Consider the following 21112-nt stretch of genomic DNA (forward strand, 5'->3'; position numbering starts at 1 on the left):
TATATATTAAGGCGAGGTGGAACATCCGTCAGGGACTCCCCACCAATAAAAGCCATACGAAATTTTTTTTGTGTAGTTGAGAAGTTGATATTGTGGTAATTATTCATATTGAATGAAAAAGACTTAGAAATTGTCAAAAACCACAGATTTATTGATACTAGAAAGACCGGTTTCGGTTATTACACCATTGACAATGATGTCTTTGTAGTATCAAAAAATCTGTGGTTTTTGACAATTTCCTAGTCTTTTTCATTCAATTATTATTATTACAGTAGGCTCAACATACCAAATTTAATATTTTCTTCATAAAATCAATCAATGTTGGGGAATGAGGAGGATTTAGAAGTGCCTTACTACTATTACAGAATTTTACTGTTGTAGATGAAAAAGCAGCTATTTGGTGTTTGTAATATAGAATCTCTGTACTCCCCCATCCTAAATTGTTCCAATTTCCTCATTATTAGCACAAGAGCTCCGCCACGGGCGCTTCAAAATCACCTCCACCATGTGCTCATGCATGGCCATCTATAGTGTAACTAGAATTAGTTTGTCGTTTAGAATTTTAACATGAGTATAGTTTTTGTGGATTTAAGTGAAATTTTTTGTGATTGTGAAGGAAGATTTTTGTTTGGATTTGTATTTTGAAATTAATTAATCTGATAAATTCAAAATTATTGTAGGCTAGTACATACATTTTTTGGACTCAAAATAGTGTGTGAATTAAGTTATCATTTACATAGCCTCTAGACTGTGTATTCCAATTTAAGGTTTGAAGCAGTTTTGGGCGAATGCCTGTTGTTTTTACCTGCATTGTATCAATTGTCTATGAATAAATGAATGAATGTAACATCTAGAGAACTATAGATGGCCATGGCTCATAGCCCTTAGACCAGATATAAAATCTATATCTGGTCTATATAATAGCACATAACCCTATTATAAAATCATATAAAAGCGAATAGCCCTTAGACCAGATATAGAATTCTATATCTGGTCTAAGGAATAGCCTACCATTGTCTGTTCAAATGTTTAAAATTAAACATAAAGGTGGATATTAAAAACAACACACAATTCTCAATTATTATAAACTTTTTAATATCAATAAAACTAACGCAGATATCTCATATGAATAAAAAAGACTAATAGAATGTGAATGAACAAAACTTATCATCTATTTTTTCTGCACTAATAGACATCTAATAAACATATTGAGTTAAAACTACATGCATCATTAATAAAAACATAACTAAAATAGTACCTATAAATGAATATATTGAATAGAAAAAGTTACATGGTAATTGGCAGTGAATAGCAATCAGTTATTACGATATTATATCAATATCAGCCGAAAAATACAGCCAGGCTCTTCAGTATACAAAGTATCTCATTCATATACATACAGATAGAGATGCCGCATTCGGTGGACTTAACTATTCACTCATCCAGGTTAAATTATGACAATTTACAGTAAGCACTTTACATTCCAATCGACTGGAAATTTCTAATGTTTTCTATTTTAACAATATTTTCAAACACCTTCCACAAAAATACAGGTGGTAAAACGGGGATTTTTCATCGATTTTTCCCCGTAAATCAAATTACTGATTAACATCTTGTAATACCGCAATAGAAAAGGATCTATTGAGACATGAATAAAGCACATCCATGAAATTCATTGATATTTCTATCTCCACAAAAATTATTTACACTAGTAGACAAGGCGACAATTATGTTATATTTTACCCGAGATATCAACATACATTCAAACGGTTCAGTTGCATCCAGTTCATCTCTTTCTAACTTAAGGCAGCATTTTGTCTCTTGAACCTAATTTCAGTTGCTAACATTACACAGCATTGCAAATTACTAAATCAACCGTGTATTTCATGATTCAAGTTGAGAAACGATGTTTTAAACATAATAAGTTCTGAAATATTGAAGATCAAAATATAATTTGGTTTTCATATTTTTCAAGGAATTTGAGGAATTATTAGAATAAAATAGCATTTCAGACTGAAAAAGTGAGATAAAGAGGTTTAAAATGTTTGTTTCAACTTGACAGGCGACAGGGTTTAAAGGTTAGGCCGATATAGGTCTCTACCTGGCTCCTACAAGGTTATTTTTAAAAGAGCTTGAAGAATATGTTCAGTTATGCTGCACTAGCATAATTAATATGGTTGATTGTCATGTTCAAAACCCAAAGTGTGAATTTACATGAGGTAATAAGGTGATACATTTTAATCAACCTATCACTTGAGTGAATTTCCAATTTGGTACAGATCTAGATAGAGTAGTTATTTGTTTCCAAAATGTAAGAATGGAATATAAATTAAAGACAAGTTACAATAGTCAGAATAGCAGAAAGGAATATGAATTAGAGACAAGTTACAATAGATTATTGAGAGAATGATTGATGATAGATTGACGTAGTTATGGTTTTGAGCATTCAACTAGTTGTAATTCGAAAAACTCTTGAGACACTTAATGTAGTCGTAATGATTCTTCAAGTCATGAGTAGTATGAGAATAATTATCAATATTTGGATTGGTTATTCTTATTACGCAACATTGGTGTTTAAACTTCAAATTTTTAGATCAGTGCATGTTCTTCTTACACAGAAATCCATAAGATAATCTAGTACGATACCAAAATACTTTTGAAATGTATTGAACCAAAATACTTTTGAAATGTATTGAAATGTATTTGTAGCCATGCTCTTCATTCAATGAAACCAACTCTACTGAAATTCCATCACTTACTCTAGCATTTTATATTTATTCGGTGAAATACTCGTTATTCATTAAACTAGATTAGATTATAACTAAATTCTACCGATCAAGACATAATATTACCAACAACATTTAATATAATATACATCGTTTGTTTTAAATGTTTATAGTGAATTACATCGATTAATCACAACATACACGCAGCGTTAATAAAAAACTTCATGACGGATCGGATTTGCTTCGATGATACAACACCAACCACACTTCTAAAAAATGGAGTGAGCAGTTTCTAAACACTTTTTCAGGCTACCGAGAATGTTTATATTTTTTCATCAATTCATAAACAAGCACTAGTTACCAATTTATCCTGCAAATCCAGGGAATTCTACAGCCAATTCTATTGTTATCCCCAATTGAATATTAAAGCAAAACTGGAAGAGTTGAAAACGTTTATTGAAGAATAGAGTTGTGTGTAACATCCATTGATAAAATAAATAGCGCAAAATATTATACAAAGGTTTTAGATTTGTTATTCACTGATCATAAAAGCACAGGAAAATAGAAAAAATGATATAGTAACAAAAATGTAAAAAAATGTCAATAATAAATAACTTCTAGTAACCTCCATTTGGAGTAAAAAATAAATTTTACCTAGTTGGAATATCATCAACCCAAAAATCAAACGATTATAAAACAGATTCGTGTACAACTCTTTGTTTAGGGCTTGGCCCTTATGACAAATGAATATTTCTATTCTATAAAACAGAAATATTAGTAACAGAGATGAATAAAATAACTTCAAAAATAAATAGGACTGATATCTTTGGAGAGCAAGATTACAACATCAAAAATAGCATAACTTGCTAATTCGTGTAGGTTGAATATACAATATTGTCATTCATTGTGACAATGAGTCAAAAGTATAAAGCAAGTTGAGCATGTGACACTAGTCTGTCACTTTGAAATGAGAATACGCATCAATGAGATTCTAGTAATCCGCTGTCGGCCATCTCTAATGAATAACAAGATGTAACATCGAGCAGCATGTGTCAGCAGAAATAAAACAAACTACTTTATTGAACGTTGGGAGACATAGTGATGCAAATTTGAACTTCAGGAACCTGTGTGAACATTCTTACAAAAAGATTTCTATCTATTACACGATTCAGGCAGTAAACAATACCTTAGAAAGGATGCACATTTCTCTACTTTCAAGTCTGACCGATTCTACTGTATTCAACTATTTTCAAATAAAGCCGTATCAAAGTGAAGCAATTAATCATTCAATATAGTATGTTCAAGCTGTACAGTACAGCGAAGTACCGCGAACTTAACAGATTTTTTGTCGTATGATGGAAAAGTTAAGCATCGACTCCAGCTGCCCAAGATATTCTAGGATACTTAAAAGGTTTTCAAATACTCCAATTGAGACAATTCTCTTCAAAGTTGGCTGTTTTCCTCTTCAAATACGTTATTGCCAATTATGAGATATGCTCCTGTTGGCAGACAAAGTTCATCCTTTAGCAAACAGTATTGTATTCATTGACTGTACACTACGCATTTTTGTTGAATTAAATATTTGATTATTGTTATTCTGTAATGTACTTGTCATTGAATAAAGAGTTATTTATTTGTTTTATAACCAACTTAAGAACGACACAGCTGTTATAGAGAAGTACTATATAGAACAAGAAAATATATATGTACTTCCCTGTCCCAACCCCTACAAATCGAAAAAATGTAAATGTCAAGTTGAATAATAGAAACATGAGACATATTGTTTCATGGCAAATCTCTTTAGGTGGGCCGTCCACTACAACAATTTTCGTCCGAACTAGCATCGGCCGAAAACTACCGAACGATTCCCCAACAAAGAAAGGAATAGATGCTCGTCCATTACAACAGGTTCAGACGGCCGTGCACGACCGTCTTCGGCCGATCAAGTTTTCGATCCAAATTGAATGGGATTTCCCGGCTCTATCCGGCCAAACTAGCTAGTCGAGCTGAGACAACAAAGTGTTCCTAACCTAAAATTGTTTCACAGTCTTGTTTGTTTTTGTTTTTTGAAGTTGTTCTGTTTCATAAAGTTGTAACTATGGACAATGAAAAGTTGATAACTTTGGTTCAAGAGCATGTTTCATTGTGGGATATGCGAGACAAAATATATCATCTTCGTGATGTTCAAAGGAATCTATGGACAATGATTACTGAATAAATAGGATCTGAAGGTAAGATTTTTGTAATGAATAACTAATTTAGTGGATATTTGTTTATTCAATTTTTTTAAAACTCAATACCTATAATCATTGTTTATGAAAAATGTTGGTGGCTATGATAGTAGTTAATTCAATATTCAATAGTTCAGCCAACTACTGAACTAGGCTGACGTAAACTGTTCCAATGGACGACCATATTCGGCCGAATTAACGGCCGGCAGATTCGTCCGATCCAACGGCCGAACGGATCGGTTGAATACGGTTCCAGTGGACGGTTACCCTTGACAATAAGTATGTAGCTTATAGATTCCAGCTTTCCACAGAACACAACTCGTTAGATCCATTATAAAAAGATTACCAATAATTTGTGTAAATAATAAGTTCTAGCAAATTCAAATCTATCAAAAGTCAATTATTGAGATCAATGAGAATTCAAAATAATTTGGCTCTGTCGTCCCGAACAAAGATTGATAGAGATAATATACTTCCTTGATCCAAACTTTCCTGCCTACTTCTCATTAAAAATCGAAATTATGTCACTACTACAATATTTATTTCCCTAAACCTTCAATCAATAAAATAACAAAAACTCAAACTCGGAGTGCACCAAATGAAAAACTACTTTCATCAATAAAAAACAAAATTCAAGTCCCAGCATTCTTGGACGAATTTTCAATACAACAATCGGCCATTAGAGATGGATGGGAAAAACACAACATTCAACATCGAATCAAGAGCTTCCAAAGACGACTATACAGACAATTAGCTGAACGACCAGACCAGAAGCTACACAATACAAGACACAGCGATTCGTCAACAATGAATTGCGTCTCATGATGTTCAACACGTTACAACACACATATTTCATCTTCGAGTTGCTAAATGTGTTGCTCAGATGCCAGCAATAGGTCGACAATTTGATGCAACAGTCAGTCAGGCATTTGATTGCTTTGGACCACCAATAACAAGTGATCAAACAGCAACTGGTGAGCCAATTGTTTGCTTTGTTAGTTGACAATAGTTGGTCATGTCACTTGCGTCTCTTGTGCTGGATGTGGTTGCTACAGCCTCCACTACCACCAGATGCTGCAGATCCACCACTCGTGTAGGGCGACTGGTGGTGAGGGTGGTGGTGGGGGTGAGGTTGTTGGTTGTTGTGGGGCGGCGGCTGCCACCAGGGGGGCGGGAAGAAGGGCGGCGGCAGTGGTGGAGCGAGGATTGGAGGCGTGACCGCTGAGGGGACGGGGCCAGAACTGACCACTCCCCACGGAGGGGCGGGGCCAGGACTGACCATTCCCCACGAAGGGGCGGGGCCAGGACTGACCACGCCCCACAGTTGCTGCTAGCAGGAGGTGCGGTTGCGCCAGTTGTTGAGGTACTCCTGGTAGTCGACTGTCACCTTTTCACTCTGGTAGCGGGTCAGCTTGATGCTGCGTCGGATGTCAGGTGTCACATGACCCTTGAAGCCACCTTTACGGAGCAGCGAGTCTATAGTTTGGATTTGGTTCCAGCCTGCACACAAAAGAAATTACACTATCAACCTCAACTCACATTTACGCGACTCAAGTCAAGAAGAGACTGTGACTCTAGTCTCTTCTTGACGCAGCATGTGTTTTCAAATGGTGACACTCAGACCAGTCGACTCTAGCCTCCGCAACCTCACGACTGTGAGACTGAGTCGAGCGTCGTCGACTCGACATGTTATTCGAGCCTCGACTTGAGTTGCATAGTACCGTGCATTTTTAATGAAAGCGATGTTTTATCATTTTAGATAAGACAATACTTAGAATTAGGTAAGACATATTCATAATAATTATTATAAAATGTGTTATATGCGCAGAAGTGATTAATTGGATTTCAATTTTTTAATAATTTGAAGTTATAAATGGAGTAGCATGGAACTGAAGTAGTGACAATGAGCAAGAAAGTAGTAAGGTCGAGAGACTGGAGTCGTACAATTTGAGTCGAGGTAGTATGAGTTGAGCCTTAGTATCATATTCATCATACCAATCAAATAGGGAAGATCTCAGTTCATTGAGTGTCTATTTTGAGCATTTCTTGAGATACAGAATCAAATAGGAGGTTGAGCGATTCAATTCATGAAGTCTCACAGAATCTAATTTGTGCTGCAAAAGGGAAAAATTGCATCAAGGAGAAATAGCATTTATCAATCTTTTCCTTATGCTGAAATACTAATACACATTCAGCTAAACCATTGCACATTAGTTAGGGGTTAGGGTTTTTAGCTTTTAAATGGCTATATGCTGGTATTATTCATAATTTTTTGATAATTTTAGAATTTCCAACATAAACATACGAAATTGAAACTTTGCGAAACCATTTGTAACAACAAGACAAAGCTACAAAAAATTATGATAATTTTTCAAATTCGTGAAACAAAAAGGCGGCCATTTTAAATTTTGTTTCTCAAATAACTCAGAAACAGTTGGTTTTACAAATAAAATAAGAATAACTTCTTTTAGTAAATTCAATTAACTATCGATTGGTACCGGATTTTTCAAGATTGAACCAATATTAACTGAGATATGGCAGCTTTAGTGATAGGTGAACGCTGGGGGTTAGTTGCAGTGCATGCCAAGGCATGTGGATAAACTCTGCCACAACAATGCAACAGTCTCCATCTGCTTTAGAATAACTGTAATTTATTTCACTTGAGTAGAGAAAAATTAGGTAAATATTTAAAAAAAAAACAGTATTATATTATCTACAACAGTCTCCAACTTATTGAAGGGTTCCCTTACATATGACTCACTCTGTATGTATATAAATAGATAATTTTTTTACAGAGGAAGATGCCCACATGAAATATGCCCACTTGATGCGCACATGGAATATGCCCTCATGCCCACATTATATGCCCGTGGAATATCTGACTAGACATGGAATATCTTCTTATCCCATCTCTCCTCTATGGTACGTCTACACTCAAGAGCTAGTGTAAGATTTAAATTCGACTATCCGATTATCAGTCATCCGGATACTACATCATGAATCAATTTATTAGTATGCATAATCGGTGCTCTACTGATACTAAAAAGTAAATTCGTATGGCTTTTGTTCAAATCAAAATCTTTATTTTGCCAAAATACAAAATCACTTGAAATACTAGGAGTGGCCGTAGTCGAGTGGATCAGATGCTGGCTGCATGATTCAGAGGCCCGGGTTCAAATCCCCGCCCGGGCAAGATATTTATCTCGGGCCACTCCCGTGTTTCGGATGGACACGTTAAGCCGTCGGTCCCGGCTGCCTAAAAAGCAGTCGTTAGGTCATGTCAGAGGCCCTGAAATTGATCAGTTGCGACCTGAAAACTCTGACACCAGAACTGAGCCAGCCAGGTCACTCGATATTATTATTTTACTTGAAATACTTCAAATTATTAATACAATAATAACTGAAATATTCAGTAGATACATAATCATCGAAATGAATAATACATTTCGATTGTTGGTGGGGAGTCACTTGCAGGAAAGTTCCACCTAGTCTGAATATATATAATTTAAGCCGTCGATGGGCCTTAAAAATACCATACTTCAGCCGGGATCGACATTTTAACGTGTCCATCCGATAACACGGGAGTGATTTTAAGAATAATATGAAAAGAAAAGGAATTCCTCCATACTCTGATATCACTATATACATCATCTACTTTGAAGATAGGGTCAATCAGACTATAGAATTATTCATAATCAATCAGCTCACAAGTGGATTATTCATTGCATGCATTACAGAGATGTCTGGTGTGTCTATTTCTATAAGGTAGGGTTTCAATATTTTTTATGATGCGTGCCCATCAGTATCAATATTCTCACATTTGATAAACAAATTTGATAGGTGATTGAAAATAGAATAAAAAATGATTGCATTAACTAAATAATGCTGAAGAAATTGTAATATTCTTAATTGAAAAAATTAATTTTAAAATAGTTAAGAAATATTTTTATCAGATGGAAAGATTATCACGAAACTGGATAACTCGTCATATGGGATACAAATTTAAACGTGAACTGAGTTTATTAATATAAGTGAGTTTTTGATCTTGGAGAAAACAAATAACAGTTTTTAAGAGTAAATTATGATTCAACTGAATCAACTAGAACAGGTGACATCAGATACTTGTGGATGAGAAAACTGCGTGAGGTCTACTGTTCACAGAACTACTAGTTAAAAAACTTTTGGTAATGAGAGGAAAGGGTTTGAACCCGGGATCTCTATGCTGCTACTCAAGTACTCTATCTACTAGACCACGGATCATGCTCTCCTGATACTGATAAGTAGGAATCCAGCTTTATAAGGGGTTCAGTGTACCTTGTTCGGGAGCAACCTCAGGCAGGTAGGTGGCAGTGCGCTTGTTGCCCTTCTCGTTGTGGAACTCGATGCGGATGCCATGCACGCCCACCTGCCAGTCCGTGTAGTTGGTGCCGTCCTCAAAGTGGCGCAGAATGGACACCGACACGTGCAGCTTGCTCAGCTCGTCGCGTGTGATCGGACTGAAGCGCGTGTCCTTCACTGCACTGCAACCACAACCAACTCAACTCTAAGCAATCATCCTAATGCATCAATAGTCCACAAGTTGGCCCAGCCAGTTCTGTGTACATAGAATGTGGTAAATTGTCCGAGTCACAATTTACCAGGTAAAAAGTTCCGCGTCCCATGGGAAGAGTTTTGACAGATTCTGTACCAGAAACCAGTTCCAGTTCCAAGTTCCTGCCCCACAGTCGAAGCGTGGTAAATTGTTACAGCTCCAACTATCCAAGCTATCATTGGTCGATTGAATTTTGTAGTCTGCTTGCTTCTCTGCACATGCGCCATAGAATACGTAACCAACAAAATTATGATTGACAAAAACATTTCATGTGATTTTAAACTTTTCCTGATTTTTTGCTTTGCTCTCAAATAACTTTAAAAACTTGGAATGGAATCACTTTTGAGGCTGAATTTAGAAGATTATCGATCAGTAAACTGGAGTAACCTAATCAATTTATAATGGTATAGCAACTGAAACTAGTATCTTAGTTTGTATTAATAAATCAGTGGTTATAACAATATCAAGTCGTTTTTGACTACACACTGGAAATTACACCTTAATAAATTCAATAAATTCGTGATATTTCTAGACAACATTCCGGTATTTCTTTGAGTCGTTTTCATTCAATATGGAAATCTACCGCAATATTAGGCCTACTTTTACAACAATACAGAAAGAATAGTACTAATCGGAAATTCGGAAGATCTAATTAGTAAAACATCAATTTTGTAGCTTGATATATGTTCTTAAAATTGTATAGTATACAATAGGGGCCGGTTTCCGAGCTCGGGATTTAGTCAAGTTCTAGACTTTAAACAGCTGGAGTCAGAAAATTGGCTTTCCAAAACGGGATGTAGTCGCAGTTTTTATGACAGTTAGTAGTCGCAGTTTTTATTTTCTCATTTATATAATAATTGGAAACGATTTTCCTTGACGAAATTAAACATTCCTAACATTATTCAAAATAGCTGAAACTTTACACTATTTTCTCTTTATTTCATTTTGTGTTCAATTTTATACTTTTTCGAAATTTAATTTAAACGTGGACTGCGACTACGCCCCGTTTCGAAGAAAGCCAATTTTCTGATTCCAGCTGTTTAAAGTCTAGAACTTGGCCAAATCTCGAGCTCGGAAACCGGGTCTGAGAATAAGATCTAACTAATAAGAATAAGAATAAGAATGTTTATTTCGCCAAAATTACATAGTTACAAAACATGAATGATACATACAAAATGCATAATAAAAATGTAAATTATAATAGATTTAAATGATTTGGCACAGCCAGCAAAGTTAAACTTGTGCGCTAGCTGTGAGTTCATAAAGCAAACAGTACGAAGTAGCCTATAGTAATACTGAAAAATGGAAAAAAATATATACCTATATAATAAATATTATAGTAATGCTTCTTATAAATAATAAATGATAAGAATTGGATAATTTCGTGTTAAAACCAATATACAGGTGATAACCAGAAACCAGTTCCAGTTCCAAGTTCCTGCCCCACAGTCGAAGCGTGGTGGTAAATTGTTACAGCTCCACTATCCAAGCTATCATTGGTCGATTGAATTTTGTAGTCTGCTTGCTTCTCTGTGCATGCGCCATAGAATAGATAACCAACAAAATTATGTTTGACAAAAACATTATATGTAATTTTAAACTTTTCCTGTTTTTTTCCTTTGCTCTCAAATAACTTGGAATGGAATCACTTGAGGCTGAATTTAGAATATTATCGATCAGTAAACTGGGTAACCTAATCAATTTATAATGATATAACAACTGAAACTAGTATCTTAGTTTGTATTAATAAATCAGTGGTAAAGCCTAATACTCAGGCTGCAAATTTTATAATAAGCTTCCTATACATTTAAAGCGTGCATCCACCAGCATTCCTCTTAATAGATTCAAAACCGACCTTCGAAAATATTTTATAGACAAGCCTACTACACGGTGCAGGAGTATTTGGAGGATCATTGAGGAATCGCTACTATTTTAATTAGTAGACTATATTTATATTGTAATAATTTGACGACGTTCAACTGTTTGCTTGTGTAATAATGAGTACACTGTGTTGAATGGATGAATATCAATCTATCTATCTATCTCTCTATCTATCTATCTATCTATCTCTATCTATCTATCTATCTATCTATCTATCTATCTATCTATCTCTATCTATCTATCTTCTATCTATCTATCTCTCTATCTATCTCTCTATCTATCTATCTATTCTATCTATCTATCTCTCTATCTATCTATCTATCTATATATCTATCTATCTATCATCTATCTATCTATCTATCTCTCTATCTATCTATCTATCCATCTATCATCTATCATCTATCCATCTCCATCTATCCTCTATCATCTATCCATCTCTCCATCTATCCATCTATCTCTATCCTCTATCCATCTATCCATCTCCATCTATCATCTATCCATCTCTCCATCTATCATCTATCCATCTATCCATCTCTCCATCTATCATCTATCCATCTATCCATCTATCCATCTATCCTCTATCCATCTATCCATCTCCATCTATCCATCTATCATCTATCATCTATCCATCTATCCATCTATCCTCATCCATCTATCCATCTATCATCTATCCATCTATCATCTCTCCATCTATCCATTATCCATCTATCCATCTATCATCTATCCTCTATCCTCTATCCATCTATCCATTATCCATCTATCCATCTCCATCTATCCTCTATCCATCTATCCACTATCCATCTATCCTCTATCCATCTATCCATCTCTCCATCTATCCATCTCCTCTATCCATCTATCCTCTATCCATCTATCCTCTATCCATCTATCCATCTATCCATCTATCCATCTATCCATCTATCCATCTATCCATCTATCCATCTATCCATTATCCATCTATCCATCTTCCATCTATCCATCTATCCATCTATCCATCTATCCATCTATCCATCTATCCATCTATCCATCTATCCATCTATCCATCTATCCATCTATCCTCTATCCATCTATCATCTATCATCTATCCTCTATCCATCTATCATCTATCCATCTTCCATCTATCCATCTATCCATCTCTCCTCTATCCATCTATCCTCTATCCATCTATCCATCTATCCATCTCTCCTCTATCCATCTATCATCTATCCTCTCTCCATCTATCCATCATCCATCTATCATCTATCCATCTATCCATCTATCCTCTACCATCTATCCATCTATCCATCTATCCATCTATCATCTATCATCTATCCATCTATCCTCTACCATCTATCCATCTATCCATCTATCCATCTCCATCTATCCATCTATCCATCATCATCTATCCATCTATCCTCTATCCATCTATCATCTATCATCTATCTATCTATCTCTATCTATCTATCTCTCTATCTATCTATCTATCTATCTATCTATATATCTATCTATCTATTATCTATCTATCTATCTATCGATCTATCTATCTATCTATCTATCATCTATCTATCTATCTATCTATCTATCTATCTATTATCTATCTATCTATATCTATCTATCTATCTATCTATCTATCTATCTATCTATCTATCTATCTATCTACTATCTATCTACTATCTATCTATCTATCTATCTATCTATCTATCTATCTATCTATCTATCTATCTATCTATCTATCTATCTATTATCTATCTATCTATCTATCTATCTATCTATTATCTATCTATCTATCTATCTATCTATTGTGGATTCGCAAGAGCCTCTGGACGCTTAACACCTGTAATTCGGATAAAAAAATCAGCCGGCAGAGCTGCCTACACCCGTCCAAAATATCCTACAATTCCACAAGAAATAATATTTCCGCCGTACTCTGATATAAACTGCTGAGAATCAGGCGTGATAGCCTACCAATATCTCCAGGCAATTCAAACCCGAGCACAGCGAATGTATTTATTTCTTATGAATAACAAGTAAATTCAATATTGATATTCCAATACCTGAAATAATTCCTACAGAGGAAAACCAATATGGTAATTATAGACCGAACTGAGCAGGATCTAATTAGAGAAATTACTGAAACTGGTTAACAATTATGCAAATTTATTGATGAATTATAATCGTTAAGAATCAAATAATAATAATTAATTAAATAATTGACAAATTGGAATAATAGAGTTTTCAAAATTTGGTAATAAATGTTCTTGATATGAGATAATAAATGAATGTTCTTGGTAATATAGTGCAATTAGGATTTTAATAGGGGTTACACGGTATTATAGGAAGATATAGTCCTGCACTCTTTCACAATAATTAATTGATAGAAAATTGTAGCTTTCTCAATTCACTGATTGGATAGAATAAGTATTTTCGCTCACCAACTCGATCGTGGGGCCCCAATTCACTTAATAATTTTATTTCACTTGAAGATCTGGCGTGGAATGGCGTCACCCAGGATTTAGTTTCACAATTCTTCCTCAGGAATAAGCTTATACAAATTGAACTTGCCTTCCAATTTAATTTAAGAGCACAAGACTACAGAGGAGCTACACATTTAACACACTGGATATATTACATTTAACAAGAAGAGAAACCATTTAAACATTAATTTTAATAGGACCAATTAAACGGTCCTGATAATTCGATTCTCAGAAGGCAAGTGTCTCTTCTTCCCAAAAAGCGGAAATCACCCGGTCTTCTTCTGAGAAGAAGAACCACGTGATTTGGGCAAGAACCAATCCTGTGCCTAATAAGGAAAAGTCCACCAATGGGAATTTTTCCACGCGGTTTTAATATTTAAATTAGACACAGAGGTTCGAAAAACACAGAAAATGACAAAAATTACGTTAAACGGGAAGACTATAAAATTAAAGCAGATAAACAGAAAATAAACAGGGGTTGCAGAAATGAACAAGCTTGAGTTAGTTTTAAAATGAAAACAGACAATATAGAGATATCACAGTAGCACAGTAGCCGGCAGTATCAACAGCTGACAGATAAGGCTTGTCATCAATTTTGGCGCAATTCACTCTAACCTAATTATTGAAAATAAGGTAGTAAACAAACAGTGTACCTTGTTCGGGAGCAACCTCAGGCAGGTAGGTGGCAGTGCGCTTGTTGCCCTTCTCGTTGTGGAACTCGATGCGAATGCCATGCACGCCCACCTGCCAGTCCGTGTAGTTCGTGCCATCCTCAAAGTGGCGCAGAATGGACACCGACACGTGCAGCTTGCTCAGCTCGTCACGTGTGATTGGACTGAAGCGCGTGTCCTTCACTGCACTGCAACCACAATCAACTCAACTCTAAGCAATCATCCTAATGCATCAATAGTCCACAAGTTGGCCCAGCCTGCAATGAGCCCGTTCTGTGTATATAGAATGTGGTAAATTGTCCGATTCACAATTTACCAGGTAAAAAGTTCCGCGTCCCATGGGAAGAGTTTTGACATATTCTGTACCAGAAACCAGTTCCTGCCCCACAGTCGAAGCGTGGTAAATTGTTACAGCTCCAACTATCCGAGCTCTCATTGGTCGATTGAATTTTGTAGTCTGCTTGCTTCTCTGCGCATGCGCCATAGAATACATAACCAACAAAATTATGTTTGACAAAAACATTATATGTGATTTTAAACTTTTCCTGATTTTTCCTTTGCTCTCAAATAACTTTAAAAACTTGGAATGGAATCACTTTTGAGGCTGAATTTAGAAGATTATCGATCAGTAAACTGGTGTAACCTAATCAATTTATAATGGAATAACAACTGAAACTAGTATCTTAGTTTGCATTAATAGTAAAAAAAATTGTCAATACAATTTACTTACCAGTAGAAAGTTTATTTTTAGCCTTTGCACAGCCTTAATATGAAGAGTTAATCAATGAGAATAAAGATTGAATTGGGATAATATAATACTATGATGTAACTTCATAAATCGGCGGTGTTTCAACAAATAAATTGTCGTTTGTATTAATAAATCAGTGGTTATGACAATATCAAGTCGTTTTTGACTACACACTGAAAATTACACCGTAATAAATTCAATCAATTCGTGATAATTCTAGACAACATTCCGGTATTTCTTTGAGTCGTTTCATTCAATATGGAAATCTACCGCAATATTAGGCCTACTTTTACAACAATACAGAAAGAATAGTACTAATCGGAAATTCGGAAGATCCGGAAGATAATTAGTAAAACATCAATTTTTACTTTCCTTGCCCTATTACCATAGGTAAGGAAAAAAATTAAGGTACCCCAATTTGTAAATTTCTATACGTTTCGAGGTCCCCTGAGTCCAAAAAGTGGTTTTTGGGTATGTGTGTGTGTGTGTGTGTATGAGTGTATGTGCGTCTGTGTACACGATATCTCATCTCCCAATCAACGGAATGACTTGAAATTTGGAACTTAAGGTCCTTCCCCTATAAGGATCCGACAAGAACAATTTCGATCAAATGCGATTCAAGATGGCGGCTAAAATGTCAAAAGCAGGGTTTTTCGCGATTTTCTCGAAAATGGCTCCAACGATTTTGATCAAATTCATACCAAAAATAGTCATTGTTAAGCTCTATCAACTGCCACAAGTCCCATATCTGTAAAAATTTCAGGAGCTCCGCCCCATCAAGGTAAAGTTTGATTTTAGATTCCCAATTATCAGGCTTCAGATACAATTTAAACAAAAAATTCCAAATGGAAAAGATTGAGCATGAAAATCTCTACAGATCTTTGAATTAGTAGACTTCAGATGCGCGGGAGCACTAGCGTCAGGTAATCAATTTTCGTAACGGCAAGGAAAGTTGTGTGAGTGCGCTACACCAGATTTTGTAGCTTGATATGTTCTTAAAATTGTATACAATAGGGGCCGGCCGGTTTCCGAGATCGGGATTTAGTCGTTCTAGACTTTAAACAGCTGGAGTCAGAGAATTGGCTTCCCAAAACGGAGTGTAGTCACAGTTTTTATTTTCTCATTTATATAATTTATTGGAAACGTTTTTCCTTTGACGAAATTAAACATTCCTAACATTATTCAAAATATCTGAAACTTTACACTATTTTCTCTTTATTTCATTTTGTGTTCAATTTTATATTATTTATAAATTTAATTCAAAAGTGACTATGACAATAACTACTATTACGCCCCGTTTCGGAAAGCCAATTTTCTGACTCCAGCTGTTTAAAGTCTAGAACTTGGCTAAGAGTAAGATCTAACTAATAAATTTCGGAGTATCGCAAGTTTATTTTTAAGCAACTTGGTTTGAATCTTACCTAGTAATAGCATATTCTCGAAGACCGTTGTGTAAATTTATTGCATTGAATGTGCCAATACAACCCCGCAATCTCCGATCTCTGCCCATTGACCATGTCACAAACAAAGGACTGCAATGAAAGAAAAAACAACAATGTTATTAGTAACAACTCACACTTCATATCCAGCATTATCATAATATTATCATCCAGCTTCTACTATAGTGAGGTCCACGTTATAATGGCAGTGGAGAAAGATAGGAGAAAAACGTTGCCAATCCTCTGTCTTGTCAATGCCTTCTATCGACGGTAGTTGATACAGGTTTATTAACTGTTCATTCTCGTTTAAAATTATCAATAATATTCTATTAAGCAAGAAATTATATGTTTCGATAGTTTCATAAGTAAGATGAAATATTTTATTTAATCATTATTTCTACATTGTTAAAATACGATCTGGCAAAAGAGCAAAGCGAGAAAGAGATAGCGCTATCAGCTTTGTTGAATGATAAGACAAGGATAGCAATACAATTGCTAATCGAACACTGCCATTATAACGTGGACCTCACTATAGGCTTAAAATACTTATGTCAAATGAGTTGTCTAGCTTTATTTATTTTTTATTTATTCATATTGCTTTTATTTGCAGATATCCTTTTGGATGTTCTGTCTCGCCGTATCCCAAAGTTTATAGGTTATACAGGTTGGGGCAGAGCCGATTGACGAGTTTGGAAGGGTTATGAGTAATGAACCGTTCAACTTGAGAAAAGATCTTTAATGGGTTCAGTTCAGTTTGAAATAGGCCTATAGTTTTTTTGTTAATTTTTTGAAAATTATATCAGGCCATAAGCAGCATTTTGGCACACTGTGATTGGTAAGGCTCTCATTTATTAATTTCATTCACAATCACAAAACATAAGTATAGTATAATAATATGATTGGGGAAAAAACAACAGGCATAGCCCAAATCTGTCTTCTCCCAAATTTTTTCAAGTTTCAAAAAAGAATAAGGTTAAGATTTCACTTTTCTCTTCTCTGATTCGCTCCTTTAGTTTTTCCAAGGTGTGTGGGCGATCGTTGAAAACTTTATTTTTAAGTTAATCTCATAGAAAAAAATCGCATATGCTTAAATCGGGTGAGCGTGCTGGCCATAGTTCTTTGAGAATGGCAACATCACCGTCAATGTCACCTCCCAGCGGGGAATGAGACAACTAAGATCCCCGTCAGTGAAGCTCCTTTTAAAACCACTTTTGAGGGGATCAACTGACGGCGTCAACTGAGCTCCTGAGAGAGGAGCTTAACTGACGAGGAGCTTGGTTGTCGTCTACGGTCCCGACAACTAGTCCCCTCTGAACCAGTAGGGGATTTGCTGTCGGGGAGACTAGTTGACGCCAGCGTGCAAGGAGCTTAGTTGTCGTCACTGAACCCGACAACCAAGCTCCTCGCACGCTCTGGGTGCCGAAATTTTGCGAGTAAACTGGCATTATATTTCAGGCACTTACTCTATGGATGCCATATGGATGTTGTTGGTGGATGCCATGGAGGGGACCATTCAGGGAAGAAGAGGAAGAGGGAGAAGAAGATACAAAATGTTTGACGACATCAAGGAGGGGATGAGCTACTATGCAACGAAGCGACTGGCAGAGAATAGAAGAGAGTGGAGGGCTGCTGCCATATAGAAGGACCTGCTTACGAGCAGAAAACTACAGACAGACTCTATGGATTTCAAATCAAGATTAACTTTGATCAATCATAAATTAATCAAAAGAGAATAGTTACAAATTAATAAATAGTTATTTAAAAGAGAACAGTGAAAAATCAATGTGACAAATTATTCCTACAATTTAAGAGAATAGTTACAAATTAATAAATAGTTATTCAAAAGAGAAGAGAACCGTGACAAATCAATCCTACAATTTACATTACATGAAAAAACAAAAATATAAGAGTATTAAGTCTCAATCTAAAGTTTTAAATGCCATAAGTTGAAGAGTAAACAGTAGATCAGAAGTTTGCTTGATGATAAGCAAATTATATGATGATAAGCATGAGGTTGTTTTTCCAACCTCAACTGTTTAGATATTATTATTGCGGGTGAAGTTTGGTAGGGTTTTGTGAATGTATGTCCAGATCTCCAAGATATACAGTGACGGTAGTGAGAGTATCTTGCTACTAAAGAAAAGCTCTCGACAGGGATATCTGGGAGCTTAACACAAATAATTCTCAATATTTTTGCAAAGATCTAAATACTTGGATGAAGAATTTAGATCTTCCCCAAAGGGTTATGCTATACTCGAGGAAATGAAAAGATAACCCTAATATACCACCATTAAGGCTTTGAAACTCAATGTGTTTTTTAGCACTCGTAGAGAGAAAATAGCTGAGTTAATGAGTTAAGCCTGGAGCATATTTTTGAGTGTGTACTGACCAGTCTAATCTACTAGGTAGGCTAGTGTTACTTCAAGAAGATCAACAGCACCAACTAATTAAAGTTTTTGGCTGGAAAATGGGAAGGGGGTTGGAAAGTATGAGCTTAGTCTTACTTGTATTCATAGACAGACCATTTGCAGCAACCATCTCTCGGTATTCAGTAGCTCTTCTTGTGTTTGGCTGACTATAGCTTTCAAACTTGAATTCATAATAATAGAAGATGTGTCATCGCGTTATCGGCATACTGAATAAGTGGCTTAGTAGAGCAAGATGACAGATTTACTGATAGACAAATGTATTTACTGATAGAAGGATTGGAATGTGTTGATGTCATAACAAATATGCTGTCAGTTCAAAGTAAATCCCACCCTTTAAAATTGACAACAAAGTTGGGTAGTTTTAAACTTGTCCTATTAATTTACTTGATAATTATCATAGATCAGTATCTCGCGACCCAAAGATACTACTGTAACTCTTAATAATTGACAAAATCTTGTAATTTTAGAGATATTGACCATTCATATGTTTATCATGTGTATGATATTAAGTTATGTTCAATATAATAAAATCTATAAGGACGGAGAAAAACATTTTGTTAATAAATGGTGTAAACACAGCTCAAGTCTACACCAGCTAAAATAAAATAACATTAAAATAAACTCATGAGTATTTAGAAATATCCATTATACTTACTTAAAGACTCACTTTCTTTGTGAATCAAATGAGAAATTATTTTTTGAACAAAGGAAATATTTTTCATATAAAACATGGCTAACCTCAAGGCCTACTTACTATGGATCGTTGCAGAAATCAGGAGTTTTCGGTGGTTCTAAACTATGTAAATGGCAGTACAAAACGTCGAAACAGAAAAAACCCATATCAGGATGAGCCACCATTTCACTATGATGAATGTTGTTAGTATTTTCAGTACCATTCATTGTATTGCAAGGAACACTTGACGAATTATTTAGTTTTTGCTTTTTTGCCCCACAACAACCAGAAGCCATTTTAGTTCGCTCTTTCAAGAATCAACAGAAACAGAAAGCTGACTGAAATCTTAAATCTCAGCTGACGTCATGATCCAAACATATGTTTGGCATGCGCGGTAAATTTGAATGTTCATAAGCTTGCTAATAATATATTTTTTTGATATTTCCATCTAATTTTATCTAAGTTTGATAATTTATTCTTGATAAAATGTTTTTAAAAATATAAAAATTTACGATGACAGTTTCTACGTCATACAGTATCATTATAAAAATAAGGAATTTATTAATGCTTGGCACCTTAAGATACAGTACCATACCGTATATTATGCTTTATTTTTAGAAGATTTTGAAAGCTTCTCTTTTTCACTCCAAACACAGAATATATTGGTGGGTCTAGTGTGTCTTCTTCTTCAATCTTCACTTACATAAAATAACGATTTTATAATATTAATTGATAAAATAAATAATCAAGTGAAGTACTTTACTTAGGTACTTAAGGAAAAATCTGGTGTGGTACACTCACACAACTTTCCTTTCTCATATTTGAAACTACGATCAAACTTCTGTATATGTGTATATATAATTATTGTTTTCAGAGTACTTTTTCCTTAGTGTAAATTGTGAAATTCGATTATTTTTTTAGTCGTAATTTTTTTAAAGTCGTCAAAACAGCTGTTCTACAGATGAAATATTTCGACTATGTGTTATTTTTATGAACTGCGCTACCTACCTACCTCAAGCACGAGAAGGAGGTTACTAAGTCAATTTCTCAAGGATGGGGTGGACCCCCCATTAGTTTCTCAGAGATGAGACTCATGGCAGTTGATAGGGCTTATAAATAGCTATCCATGGTATGAATTTGAAGAAAATCGTTAGAGCCGTTTTCGAGAAAACCGTGAAAAACATGGTTTTTTTAGTGATTATCCGCCATTTTTCTCAAAAATATTACGGAACTCCTGCAATTTTCCCAGAAATGAGACTCATGTCAGTTGATA

The 21112-nt window shown here is 35.2% G+C and overlaps 1 protein-coding gene across 1 annotated transcript; it reads right to left on the reverse strand.

Moving 5' to 3' along the window:
* Positions 1 to 1080: 1080 nt before the first annotated feature.
* On the reverse strand, positions 1081 to 20152 carry LOC111046290 (AMMECR1-like protein). Its single transcript, XM_039429606.1, has 4 exons — positions 19921 to 20152; positions 16720 to 16830; positions 14533 to 14738; positions 1081 to 6457 (listed from the first exon to the last, which is right to left on the reverse strand). The coding sequence occupies exons 1-4, from the start codon at positions 20133 to 20135 to the stop codon at positions 6288 to 6290; spliced, it is 702 nt and encodes a 233-aa protein (XP_039285540.1). The 5' UTR covers positions 20136 to 20152; the 3' UTR covers positions 1081 to 6287.
* Between the last annotated feature and the right edge of the window lie 960 nt (positions 20153 to 21112).

This window comes from Nilaparvata lugens, chromosome 1, assembly GCF_014356525.2.
Source record: "Nilaparvata lugens isolate BPH chromosome 1, ASM1435652v1, whole genome shotgun sequence".
NCBI lineage: Eukaryota > Metazoa > Arthropoda > Insecta > Hemiptera > Delphacidae > Nilaparvata > Nilaparvata lugens.

Excerpts from the sequence above, each read along its gene's own strand:
- LOC111046290 (XM_039429606.1), bottom strand. The coding sequence starts at position 20,135 with ATGGCTTCTGGTTGTTGTGGGGCAAAAAAGCAAAAACTAAATAATTCG. Across the intron at positions 16,831-19,920 it reads GATTTCTGCAACGATCCATA|TCCTTTGTTTGTGACATGGT; the intron begins GTAAGTAGGCCT and ends CTTTCATTGCAG. Across the intron at positions 6,458-14,532 it reads TGAGGTTGCTCCCGAACAAG|GCTGGAACCAAATCCAAACT; the intron begins GTACACTGTTTG and ends TTTTGTGTGCAG.